The 13411-nt window shown below is 40.4% G+C and overlaps 1 protein-coding gene and 1 long non-coding RNA gene across 3 annotated transcripts in view; one reads left to right on the top strand and one right to left on the bottom strand.

The window, feature by feature from the left end:
* The window catches only part of LOC147370406 (uncharacterized), a 314970-nt gene that overhangs the window by 191690 nt on the left and 109869 nt on the right, over positions 1-13411 (top strand). The gene's annotated exons all lie outside the window — the stretch shown is intronic.
* NAA11 (N-alpha-acetyltransferase 11, NatA catalytic subunit) lies at positions 7-11601 on the bottom strand. Its single transcript, XM_086405166.1, has 2 exons — positions 10632-11601; positions 7-2987 (listed from the first exon to the last, which is right to left on the bottom strand). The coding sequence occupies exon 1, from the start codon at positions 11331-11333 to the stop codon at positions 10644-10646; it is 690 nt and encodes a 229-aa protein (XP_086261292.1). The 5' UTR covers positions 11334-11601; the 3' UTR covers positions 7-2987; positions 10632-10643.

Here is a 13411-nt window from a genome sequence, read left to right as displayed (position 1 = left end):
TACACATTTTGATGAAACAGGTTTGAAATTTTTATTGAAATCATTAGGTCATCAACCTCATATGACAAAATTCCTAAGACAAACAACATTTGCATGTGTATTTAAGAATGAGATTCTAAATTATTTGGAGTCTAATACAAACCAACCTACAGGCCAGTCACAGGTATTCTGGACTAGTTCCATATTTCGAGATAACTGTTAAGACATCTACAAGTCAAGGTGTGATACCTAGATCAGCAACATCAGCATTGCCCATTGTCCAGGAGCTAGTTAGAAATGCAGACACTCAGCATCCCCCCGACCCCCACTTACGGAAACAAAATCTTCATTTTAACATGGTCCCCAATGACCCATCTGCGTGTAAAAGCTTGAGAAAACTTTCTTTCAGCTATTTCAGAGTCCTTATCCTTTCCTAGTTTACTCAGCTTTGGACTAACTTCCAGCACCTCTCTCTGCTCCTCCCACATATCTACTTCCCCATTATTGTTTCAGTCACTTTCGGTTCCTTATTCTTATCTCCAAAGGGAAAACACAGATTCCAACTAGGAAACTCACAGACTTCATTCACAAGTTTCTATTAGCCAGAGAAAACCCTGCATCTTGATGATTAGTGTTTCTGAACAATATGCTCACAGACCTTAGCCCACCCAGATAGTTTCTTTAAAGCAGCAAGTACAGGAGCCAGTGTGGGTCATTTCCTACAGCTAGTCCAAGGGTGTTCACCACGGACTCTCCTACATCCTTGTTTCAATGTCCTGCTTTGGCCTCTCTCGGTTTGTACGGGGTTGGCCAAAAAAACTTGAGTTTTTCCACAGCATCCTATGGAAAAACCCAAATGAAGCTTTTGGCCAACCCAATACTTAAGTAAAAAGCAGTCAGCCCATTAAATAATAATAAGCCCCATGTAAAAAGAACAATGCTATTACACAAAGCAGTATCCCAGGCTCCCACATTTTCTGTTGCAGAAAGCTATTGCTCCTGCTAAACCACGGTGATTACCCTGGAACCACCTGGGAATATGCTAATTTATGCCCAAAGCGATATTAGTTATTATTATTTTACTTTCATTATCTAAGTAGGCACAGTGCGAACCAGGTAGGTTGCTATAATTCTGTCTTCTCTTGGTATGAGACTGGGAAAAAGGATCTAACAGTAACATAAAAAAGCTGCCAACAGTTTTGGTAAACAACACTGCAAAAGTCAGGCATCATTTCTTATCTTCCAATTACTCCAGTTCCTATCATCAAGTTAGTAGAGACAGTCATGTGCCGGGTGCCGGAGAGAAATCATTCAGGTAAGCTGAGGCTACTCCTTCTGTTTCTCCATCTGCTAAGCTGTTAACACGAAGACATATTGACAAGGGCTCAAGGAAAACATGGAATATTTCACCAGTAAGATTATGCTGCCCTAGAGACAGATGTTAGAAAGCTGTAATATTTAAAAATAAAGAGATAAATACATGCTTGAGAGGAAGGAATAAAATAGTTTTAGAGTTGGGAGAGAAAATTAAAAAGAAAAACAGTAAAAATGGAAAGATGGATGAGAGGTTTGTATTGTCAAATCCTCATGTAGGAAAAAACTTTTATGTCTGCCTCAGGCAATCATTTCCTATTAGGCAGGCATTCTTTTTTTTCTTTTTTTTAGGCAGGCATTCTTAAGAGTACATTCTTAGAGTAGATTTGTAAGAAGAGCTTAGAAGGGCTAATTATGACTACAGAGAACAGATTTCTCTCTTGTCATCGGATGGTTAATGTCAGGGCTTTAACTTTAAACCATACACACTAGTTTTCATAAAAATTTAAACATGAGAAAAACTACACGCTATGGTAATTCACAGTGAATAGAAAAACATTAAGTAATGATAACTGGATTTTATCTGGTGACCTCTGCTGCACCTCATCAAAAGTGGTCAAAATGTTTTGCCTTTACTTATTTTTACTGGGGAAAACAGTAAACAGGATTATAACAGTGGGTTATATAAATATTTACAAAAGACATATAGTTGTCACGTGTTAACACATTTTAAAACTCGATTCTCCCTTTTTTTTTGCTACTGTTTTCACACTTTTGTAAATAAAATGCAAAAAGGAGCAAGAGGAAAGTGAAAGGAATTTTGGCTTTGAATTCAAATAACTTGAGTTCAGGTCCTAGAAATTTACTTCGCCTCCTTGACTTCAGGTTCCCCATCTATAAAATAGGGATAATAATACTTACCTCCCACTTGCTGAGAGGATTAAATATACTGGTAATAAAGGCCCTAGCACTGTGCCTAAACATTATAGGTTCTCAATAAACAGCAAGTTATGTCACTAACCAAAAAAAAAAAAAAAAGACACTAACAAGCATATTAGATATTCCAATTTAATTACTGGTTGTCCTTTTCTTAAAATCTCCAAGTTCTGATTGCATAATAGAAGCCCTTACCACTTCTTCCCCCTGGGAAGGAGGAGAATACCTCTTTAAGAAAGGAGAGGACATGAGAGCGGACAGGTTCCTGGAGAAAGGAAGAGGAAACAGAATACTTCAACGAGAAGGGGTGAAAAAGGAAGAGGAAGGGGGCATGAGGTCTGACTTGATGGTCCTGACCACCCCCTCAAGAATGAAAACCCAGAGGAACAATGGCAAAAACTAAAAGCCTAGGAGCTTTGGAAGTCTTCCCTGTTTCCTGTTCTGTATTTTAGGAAGGGACAACCTTACAAGACAACCACACCCAACAAAGGACTACTACAAACACAATAAAATGGCAGGCATGGTGTGAGCAGGCCAGGAAAGGTTCGGTGATGGCAGGCCTCAAACTTCCTTGGCACTTGCACAGCAGGCTCTTGTGTCCACGTATTCCGTCATGATCCTGGTGGGGTGTGTGGAAGGTTGAGAGTGAGAAGCCATTGGAGTTGGCCTGAGATGACCCCAGAGCAGATGCTACAGAGTTCACGGGATAAGCCAGGACTCAGAGAGCAGATGTGGTTGAGACACGAGGACCTGCAATGCTGTTGAGAAGTGAAAAGAGAGCAAGTGAGCAAAGGAGGGCTATAGACTCCGAGAGAATAAAATCAGGGTTTAACCAGTAACAGATTCTGGCAGCAGATCAACAAGGCACTAACAGACAGTTTAGACTCGCTATATCTCCATGGGGGCCAGTGAGAATTCAGATGACAGCACAAAGAGCCACACGTGAATCTGAGGCTCTCTCCCCTCTCTGTGGTGAAGACACATGAACTTTTCTTGACATCTAAGTGAGGAGAAGGGGATGACAGAGGTTGAGATGGTTGGATGGCATCACTGACTCAACGGACAGGAGTTTTAGGTAAACTCTGGGAGTTGGTGATGGACAGTTAGGCCTGGTGTGCTGCAGTCCATGAGGTCACAAAGAGTCAGACATAACTGAGCAACTGAACTGAACCGAAAAGCCATTTCTGCCAGGAGAGAGGGGAGTGGGGAGAACAATGAAAGGCTGAGATCTACCCCAAAGATCTTATTTTAAACCTGAAGAAATTATGACACTTTTGCTTGCCATCTTCAAATTCTACCCCATCCTACTCCACTCAAAAAGAAACTTATCTCAAAAAAAAAAAAAAAAAAAGAGAGAGGGAGAAAAAGGAAATTTATCTCAATTCAAATGAAATAGAAAGCCTTTTTAGCTCTTGATAGCTAGATGCAATGTGTCCAATTCTAGAAGTCATATTTTCTTTCTGTGAGACCTGGATATGAAAGCAAAATACCCATTATGTCTCTCTATTCATAACTTAAAAGCATTCTAATTACAATAGGTAATAGAAAGTAGTGCCTTAAGTACACTTTCTCTCCTTTTCATTTTTAAATTCTACATTGGTAATTTGGGCGGGTCCTTCCTTCTTTCAATGACTATATACTGAGAACTTACAATGAAGGAATAATGTGTCAAGAGTTAAGGAAATGAAGATAAATGGGACATGGTGGTTGTTGTTCAGTTGCTAAGTAATTTCTGACTCTTTGCAGTCCCATGGACTGCAGCATGCCAGGCTTCCCTGTCCTTCACTATCTCCTGGAATTTACTCAAACTCAAGTCTATTGAGTCAGTGATGCCATCCAACCATCTCATCCCCTTCTCCTTCTGCCTTCAATCTTTCCAATCATGAGGGTCTTTCCTGAAGAGTTGGTTCTTTGTATCAGGTGGCCAAAGTATTACAGCTTCAGCATCAGTCCTTCCAATGAATATTCAGGATTGATTTCCTTTAGGATTGACTGGCTTGATCTCCATGCAGCCCAAGGGACTCTCAAGAGCCTTTTCCAGCACCACAGTTTTAAAGCATCAATTCTATGGCGCTCAGCCTTCTTTACAGTCCAATTCTCACATCCGTACATGACTACTGGAAAAACCATAGCTTTGACTATTTTTTAATCCACTGCCTAGGTTTGTCATAGCTTTTCTTCCAAGGAGCAAGCATCTTTTAATTTCATGGTGCAGTCACTGTCTGCAGTAATTTTGGAGTCCAAGGAACTGGGACATGGGCCCTATCCTTAATAAGGTAGAAAGGTTTGTGTGATATGTGAATGGAATATATAAGTTAAAGAAAAGCTAGTGGAGTATTGCTTCCCATTACTGAGTAGCTGCAAATAAAACAACAGCACAACCTTTAAGTTGTAAAGATGCATTGTTTTCCCATCTATCAGATGCACACAGAAGTTGTAAGATAAAGGCTATTAGGCACAGGCCAGTTAAAAAGCATTTTTGTACAAAATCACAATTTTATTAGAGAAGTCAGTTCCCAAAATAACAACAGTGAATCAAGCAGGACAGGCAGAGGCATATAATACAAAATGTTATTTTTGAAAAAAAGTGTATTTGCTGTCATGGAAGATGTGGGAGAATAGGCCAGAAAGTCTATCATCATTACCTTTTTAAATTTGTTTCAAACACTGTTAAAAGAGGCATGCAAAAGAAGTTATATAAAAACCAATTCTATAGTTCTTTTAGTTTTCTCAGTAAATATTGCTTGATACAATTAAGACGTTAAGATAAAATATGAATATTATTAGTCCTTAACTTATTAGCTTATTAAGTTCAAATTCTTACACTACTGGGATTACTTAAAGACAGGCAATGGCAGCCTGAGAAATAGGTTAATTGTTGACATGACTTTTCGAGAACAAAACAGAATTTTATGACGTGGAATTAAAAAAAAATCCTATGATAGTCTGAGGACTTCAGTCTTAGAACAGCACTGCAGAATATTTCAGGAAAGCTCTTTGAACCAGAGCCATTCACAGAATAACTGTTGTTATCGTCTCCTCCTTACCTCTTCCACCATAGAGCTCCTTAGCATGAAGGGTGTAACATTTAGGAAAAGCCTCTGTTTTTGTCAGTTACCTCTAACAAAGTTGGTATTTCAGTCATCCTAAATATATACATGGCACACTGACTGAAAAGTGACATTGTTAGAGATTATAAATAATTCAACAAATGATATCTATCTGATTAGTATTTCAAAACAATATTTTATCTCTTCCCACTTCCCCTCCCCTCTTTATCTTTATACAGTGCAGCAGCATTTGAAATCTATGGTTTCTGGCATATCTGGGGTAAGGTTATACTAGGAATTTACCAGACCTGTCAGTCTCTAACTTTCTTCCATATTTCATTATATCATTCCAGTTATAATTAGTTGTCTGGTAAAATTAAGAACAGTCTATTTCAGTGAATGCTCATGTGAACATTTAACAACTTTTTGTTAGGATGACAGCTTAGCGACAGAAAGAATAGACCAGAAAGGGAGAGTCACTCAAGTAACCTTGGTTAACTCAATATTGCCAGCTCAATGGAAAATTCTAAGATTCTGCATTTTTTCCCTTTTTGTTATTAATCATCCACATATTTCTTGTCAGGAGCATCAATTTGATGGCATTCCTGCCTTAACTAGCATGTTTTGAACTGACCTGTCTTCATTGCTATGGCTCCTTAGAAACTCTGCTGTTGACGAGCATTGATTCAGCTGAATGCTTTGACATTCAGCTTGTCAGTGAAAGCTATTTTAATCATTAAGATGCATCTCCCTTCCAAGGCTGCAAACTGTTGCTGCTCATACACAACATTCTATCACTTGATTACTGTGGAGAAGAAAAAGAGGCTGGATGGTTACTATCACTGCAGTTTGAAAGCAAAAATTTATAGAATAAGTAACTGTGTGTGAAGCATTGGGCTAAGCAATTTTCAGGCACTGTCCACTTAATCTTCACCCTGGTGGAGTCCCAGCATCTGAGTTTGCATCCCTGTTTTCCACTTACTGTCTGAATGACAGGCACTTCTCATCTGTAAAATGGAGCAATGCATTTTGCATGTGTGTGTGTGTGTGCCAAGTCACTTCAGTCATGTCTGACTCTGTGTGACTCTATGGATTTTAGCCCGCCAGGCCTCGCTGTCTGTGGGATGGATTCTCCAGGCAAGAATGCTGGAGTGGGTTGCCATTTCCTCCTCCAGGGGATGTGCCCAACCCAGGGATCGAACCTGCATCTCTTATGTCTCCTGCATTCGTAGGCAGGTTCTTTACAACTAGCACTACCTGGGTACCTACTTTAGAGGGATTTTAGGAGGATTAAGTGAGACAATTCACAAGTAGTCCCTATAATCGTACCTCTGACACAGTGTTCTCACAGTGTTCTCAGTGACTTTTATTACCATTTTGTAGAGGAAGACATCCGGTCTCCTTCACCAGCTGCCCTATTCACCATCATTTCTAAATCTTCTAACTCTGTCTCCATTGCCCAGACGCAAAATAAGATAAGGGAAAATGAAAGGTTATTTCTTTCAGGACTTTCTTCTGTAGGTATTCTAACTCCAGTTCCACAGGGGGAATGCCACAATTGTGGCTGGATAATACTTCTGTTGTATTAACCTTTTAATTTTTGTCTCTATTCTTTCTTTCCTCACAGAAGTCTTTTCCCATTCAGGCAGCTAAGTGTATGTCCTAATAAACCCCTGCTGAATGGGACAAAGGTGAGGGATGGTAAATGCAGCTTTAGACAATTCGGGGGATTTCCATGTAGAGGGGTCAATTCTTCCAGGCATAAAGGCACAAGAGGCATAAAGGCAGCAAGGTGGCAGGGTCCCAGTGTCCCATGCCGAGGTTTGTGCAGAAGACATGTGTGTCGTGTGACTAAGCAGACAGCTCAGACAGCCTGGCAGAATTTTCTGTGCCACGTTATGGAGAGGGAGGGGGCAGCAGAGAGACCCCAGGCTCCTAGCCGGGCATGGAAGCAGAACTTCTCAAAGTCCAGAGCACCACTGGGGTGGTTCCCACTGTTGCAGAAACGATATTGTGTGGTTACCAGAACTCATTCCTTTTCCTCCCAGGCATACAACTACACTGCACTATCTAATCTCCCCTGCAGGTAGTTAGGAAAATGAGACTGACTTTTAACACCTAGATAAACCTCCATGTGTATTATCTTCCCTTATCTGCAAGTTGAATGTATATGAACAAGTGGAGGACATATGATTCTAGAAAATGGCACTGTATCAGGGGTTTTTAGCCTGGGATCCATTAACTGAATTTGGGAGAACCATGAACTTGGATTTGGAACAACAACAAAAAATTCTGGATTTTCACTAGCCTCCAACTGAAGTTTAGCATTTCCTTCAATTATGAATATAGGCACTAAGGCACAGTAGTGTGTTACAGACCTTGTGACTTTATCACCAATACAAATCACAGGTTTTCATATTACACTACAGCTGCTGGAGGTATCTCCAAATTGCATTTACACTCAATTTTCCTTTAAATACATAAATAACACAAGACCCTGATGCTGGGGAAGATGGAAGGCAAAGGAGAAGGGGATGGCAGAGGATGAGATTGTTAGATTGCATCACCGACTCAATGGACATGAATTTGAGCAAACTCTGGGAGACAGTGAAGGACAGGGAAGCCTGGCATGCTGCAGTCCATGGGGTGGTAAGGAATCAGACACGACTTAGTGACTGAACAACAAAATAAGTTTATTTTAAAATAATTTGATAACAGTATTAATAAAAATTGGTTTCCTTTGCAATCGCACAGATTTTCAAGCCTTTAAAAGGCAGTTTTCGAGGTGTCCTTAGGTTTCACCAGATTCTTAAACAGGGCTAAGGAGCAGATAAGAGTCCTGAATGACTTCATGGAGAAGGGCCTTTCTTTTCCTCTCCCCTCCACATCCCTACCACATCGCTGACTCATACTGGACCGTGATGTGAGAAAATGTGTGTTACTGTTTTCAGTTATTGAGATTTGGAGATGAATTTTTAGAACAACTAGCCTACGCACATTAATACCCTTGCTACCAAAATTGCCCAAACATGGCAGAGAACACCTGAGACCTGAAGAGGACTCTGACTGGAAAGGACCCAGAAGGCGCTCATAAGGACCAAAGATTAGATGGAGCCAACGGAGCTGTCACAGCAGGTTCCAACATGGAAGGACACTGATGCTAAGTACAGGGAACACCTCTTTCATCTTAGAAATAAAGTCCGATTACAGTAATATAAAGAAACATTTCAGTTATTCCTGAATTTGGACACTGAGATTTATAACTGCCACACAATAATTTTCTTACAATTATTTATTATTTTCTCTTCCCCTGCTAAAGTGACAGTTATTTTTGTTTCTCATATCAGATATTAAGCAATCTCCAATTATCTTTGCTTACTTAAAATCTTACTCAGGTATACTATAACAACTGAAGAGAAGCTGATAACCACAAAGATAAGATGCTATATAATGTAAACATCAGCCTGTCCTAATCACTGGTGTATACCAAGCTCCAAGTCTCATGCCACGCATATACAAATTTTTACCAATGAGTAAATGAATCCAATGGCATTTAATTATATGCAGTGTGTCACTCATAACTGGACTTTGTTATGTGAAAGTTGCTGCCTTTTTCATATATAAGGGTAAGGTGACTAGAAGTTAAAGCTTCTAAATTGACCCTTCAAATTGTTAAGGTGTTACAACGTTCTTTAAGGGAAATTAAATAGTCTTTTAAAACTACTTTTCAGTGACTGATTAATGGGTAGTATGAAGAACAGTAATTGTTTTGTTCTTTGACTTTTCATGTTGATTTTCACACATTATAGAGTGAAAAAAACAGCATAATACATCCCCCAAGTACCCATTACCCAACTTCAACAATTATTACATGTCGTCATTCTTATTTTTTCTATTTCCCCCTCCATGACCTCTTTTGTGTGTGTGTGTGTGTGTGTGTGTGTGATTTTGCTGGAGTATTTTGAAGTAAATCCAAGGCCTCATATTATTTCAACTCTAATTACTTCAATATATATCCTTAGAAAAGACCCTGATGCTGGGAAAGACTGAAGGCAGGAGAAGGGGATGACAGAGGATAAAGTGGTTGGATGGCATCACCGACTCAATGGATGTGAGTTTGAGCAAGCTCCGGGAGTTGGTGATGGACAGGGAAGCCTGGCATACTGCAGTCCACGAGGTAGCAAAGAGTCGGACACGACTAAGCGACTGATCTGAACCAGTATCTTTAACAGATGAGGGCTTTTTAAAACAATACTACAATATCATTTAGCTCACTTAACCAAATTATTAACAATTCCTTAATAGGATACAATCTGTGTTCAAGTTCTGCCTAGTTGTGTCAAAATGTCTTATATTTAGTTTGTTTAAACCAAACAACCTCCATAACAGTTGTATATGGTTAGTATACCTCTACAACTTGTTTTAACTGATAAATTCCTCCTCTCTTTTTAAAAATGACATTCATTTGTTGGAGAAACCAGATCATTTGTTCTGTAGAAATTTTCTCATTCTGGATTTGGCTGATTGAAATTTAACATGTCCCTATGTTTTTTTTTTTCCTTAAAAAAATGTTAGATCCAGGGTCTTCTTTGGATTCAAGATACATTTTATACAGACACACAATATTTTCTTTGGGCAAGAATATTTCATAGCTGTCACTGTGCACTTCCTATTGGATTAGGAGGCACATAATATTTGTCTCCCTTATAGTGATGCTCAACCCTTGGTTGAGAAGATCCTCTGAAGGAGGGCATGGCAACCCACTCCAGTATTCTCGCCTGGAGAATCCACATGGACAGAGGAACCTGGTGAACAGTCCATGAGGTTGCAAAGAGTCAAACACCACTGAGCAACTAACCACAGCACAGCACATAGTGATGCTACACTTGACCAGTGACTTCAAGTGTTGCTAGCTTGATCCATCATTGCAAACAGTCCCAACTTTCACCTAATGGCATCATTCATTGATGACAACTGCCTGATCTATTGTTTCAAGAGTTTCAAAATGGCAACTTTATAATTCTAGCATTCTTTCTGCTTTTATTAGCTGTCATTCTATAAAGAAGAAATTTATTTCATAAACTATGTGGATATTCTGAAATACAATTGATATCGAAGACAGGATGTTGTTTATTTTACTGAATTTAATCTACTTTCAGCATGGAATCCTATTAACTTCCTATGATGAGCAATGAGTTTCCCCCAACCCACTCTACACTCCTATCCAAGGTCAACAGGGTGTTTTCACAGTGAAATCCATTGGGGCTAGAATGGGATGGACTCTGGCGACCCAAGTATGGTGCAGGAATTCAGGGGAGATAGGAACTGGGTCGAGGAAGTGAGAACACTTACCTTAAGCAGGCTCTAGGAGGTGGAGTTGGAGTCTTCTGAACTGTCCTGGGCATCGGGGCTTTCCGTGGATTCACTGGGTTCCTTGCTGTCACTCCCGCTACCATCAGTGGCCGGGTTCTTCTCTTGACAGGCCATTTTAGAACCAGGAAGTGTGCTACCCTGGGTCTCTTGGTTCTCCCTGGAGCCCAGCACCACATACCCGCCCTTCTTCAGCTGTAACTGCCTCCTCAGCTCATCTGCCATCTGCGACAAATCCCGCTTCATAGCATAAGCATCTTCTCCATCTGCATAGTATCTGGGTTCCACCTCACTAATCTGAAAGTTAAGAGTGTTAGAATAGAGGTGCAAGGCTGCCCGGTTACTCTTCCTGACATGCAGGGACACGTACTTGGCGCTAAAGTTCTCAATCATGGCCCTGGAGGCCTGGTCCATAAGCTTCTGGGCTAGGCCCAGGCGCCGGTGGGAACGCTTCACAGCCAGTGAGGTTATGTGTCCGTGAGGGACATCATCTGGGTCTTCCTCCATTTTGGCCAGGACGTAGCCCACAATCTTCCCGTCCTCGTCCTCAGCGATGTAAGAGAGCTGGGGCCAAGAAAGGCCATGGTAGAAATAGTATTTCATCTGGTAGTTCTCGGGAAGGCAAAGGAGGTTGCAATGTTGCATGTTCATCAGGTCGTCTGGCCGAGCATTGCGGATGTTCATGATGGCGGCAAGCAGCGAGCCAGTTCTGACGGAGAAGACTGTGAGACAGGCTACAGCCGCCAAGCCCTGTTTGCCTTGGTGGAGTTTGAGTCCACGGGGCGGAAGCTGCCGGGCTGGCGAGTGCGGAGACTGGTTGGCGGGAAGGCGGGATGACCAGCAGACGGAAGGGGCGGTGCTAAGTGCTTCCGGAAGTGCGCACCTAGTCCCAGCCAATGAGGTTTTTCACTTCACTGTGCATGTGCGCACGCGTGGCTTAGGGGGTGGAGCAGTAGAGTTCCTTATGACCTCAATGATTTTAATACAATGTTTAATGTTTGATCTGTTGCTGACATTATTCTCTTATTTGTTCCAGCTGTAACTTTTTAATTTGGATATATCTGTATAAATATTCACAAACTGGATAAGCCCATGTAACCAGAGTTTAGAGCAAGAACTAGAACATTTTGCAATTGCAAGCACCCCAGGACACCTTGACACCACCCCTTTCCAGTTCTCCCTGTCCCATGTCCCAAGTGTAACTATGACCTAGATTACTAACAGTCTTTATATACATGAACTCACAGTGCAAACACTGTTTTTGTATCTCCCCCCCACCCCCACCCACCCCCACGAGCTTCCCTTGTGGCTCAACTGGTAATCCGTCTGCAATGCGGGAGACCTCAGTTCGGTCCCTGGATTGGGAAGCTCCCCTGGAGAAGGGAAAGGCTACCTGCTTCAGTGTTCTGGCCTAGAGAATTCCATGGACTGTATAGCCCATGGACTCTCAAAGAGTCGGACACGAGTGAGCGACGTTCACTCACTTTTTTCCCCACTCAATACTTGTTTCAGCTATCTAGTTGTGTATAGTTGGGAGTTCCTTATACTTTTTCTTGTTTTATCTTCTCTTGCTCCAAAATATCACAGTTCATTCACCCATTGGACTGTTGCTGGCCATTTGTATTATTTTTAATTTGGGAATGGTATGAATAGTGTAACAAAATGTTTCGGAGCATGTTTTTTGTTGACACCTGCACATTTACCTAGGACTATAATTATTGGGTCAGAACAGACTGTGATGTTCAACTTTTGTATAAATACTGCCAAGCCTTTCGATATGGTTGCTGTACATTTTCATCAACGTTTGGTATTTCCCCATCTTTTTCATTTTAGCCATGGCATAGTGGGGTGAGGGGCTGGAGTGGAGTGGAGGGGCGGTTGGGTGGGGGGTGGTGGGAGGGTGGTAGTATTATATTGTTTTTTATTTTGCATTTATCTAATGAAGTTGAGCACCTTTTTTACATGCTTATTAGTCATACATTTTTTCTGTGAAGTGGTTGTTCAAGTCTTTTTTTTTTTTTCATTTTTCTATTGGGTTGTGCATATTTTTCTCAATATTAAAGAGTTTAAAAAATATATATATTATGAATATAAATCTTTTGTCAGAGATATTTATAATGAATAGCATCCTCCCCTATTGGTTGATTTTTCATTCTCTTGTTATTTCTGACATCAAGTAGGAACTTTAACACTGTCTAATTTTCCACTTTTAAAATTTCATGGTTAATGCTTTCCATGCCCTGTTTAGGAAACTTTGTTAACTCCAAGGTCACAGAGACACTCTTCTGTGTTTTCTCCTGAAAGCTTTATTGTTTCACATTTTAGGTTTAGATAGGCAATCTATGTGTATATGTTGTGAGGAAGAAGTTCAGCTATTTTTTGCTTGCATGGATATTATATCCATCTAGCACAATTTATTGAAAAAAGTCACCTTTCCTCCACTGTGTTGCATTCCTGCCTTTGTCATAAATCCTAAATTGCATTTCTAAATAGACTTAAAATTCTTATACCACCTTGATGTAGCAAGATTTGGGAGTACTTAATAGTGCAAAGAAGTCACATTTTATTAGTACCACTTGCATGTAACATGACTATAAGCCTTAGAATTATCTATGTACCTTATACAATCTTCCTTTCCCATTTCCTGGCATATCATTACCTGGACACTCAAACATTAGAATGTATTCTGTTGTGATTAGGTAGTCTCTTTTCTTATAGGTCATGGTTATACTCTAACTTATCTAGAAAATGTGTGCAGCATT

This window comes from Bos grunniens, chromosome 6, assembly GCF_055505025.1.
Source record: "Bos grunniens cultivar Pamir isolate PY7600 chromosome 6, Bosgru_T2T1.0, whole genome shotgun sequence".
NCBI classification, from domain to species: domain Eukaryota; kingdom Metazoa; phylum Chordata; class Mammalia; order Artiodactyla; family Bovidae; genus Bos; species Bos grunniens.
The sequence above is the reverse complement of the archived record's forward strand: the minus strand, read 5'-3'. Positions and strand labels throughout refer to the sequence as shown.

Coding starts and splice junctions, on each gene's coding strand:
- NAA11 (XM_086405166.1), bottom strand. CDS start 11,333: ATGAACATCCGCAATGCTCGGCCAGACGACCTGATGAACATGCAACAT.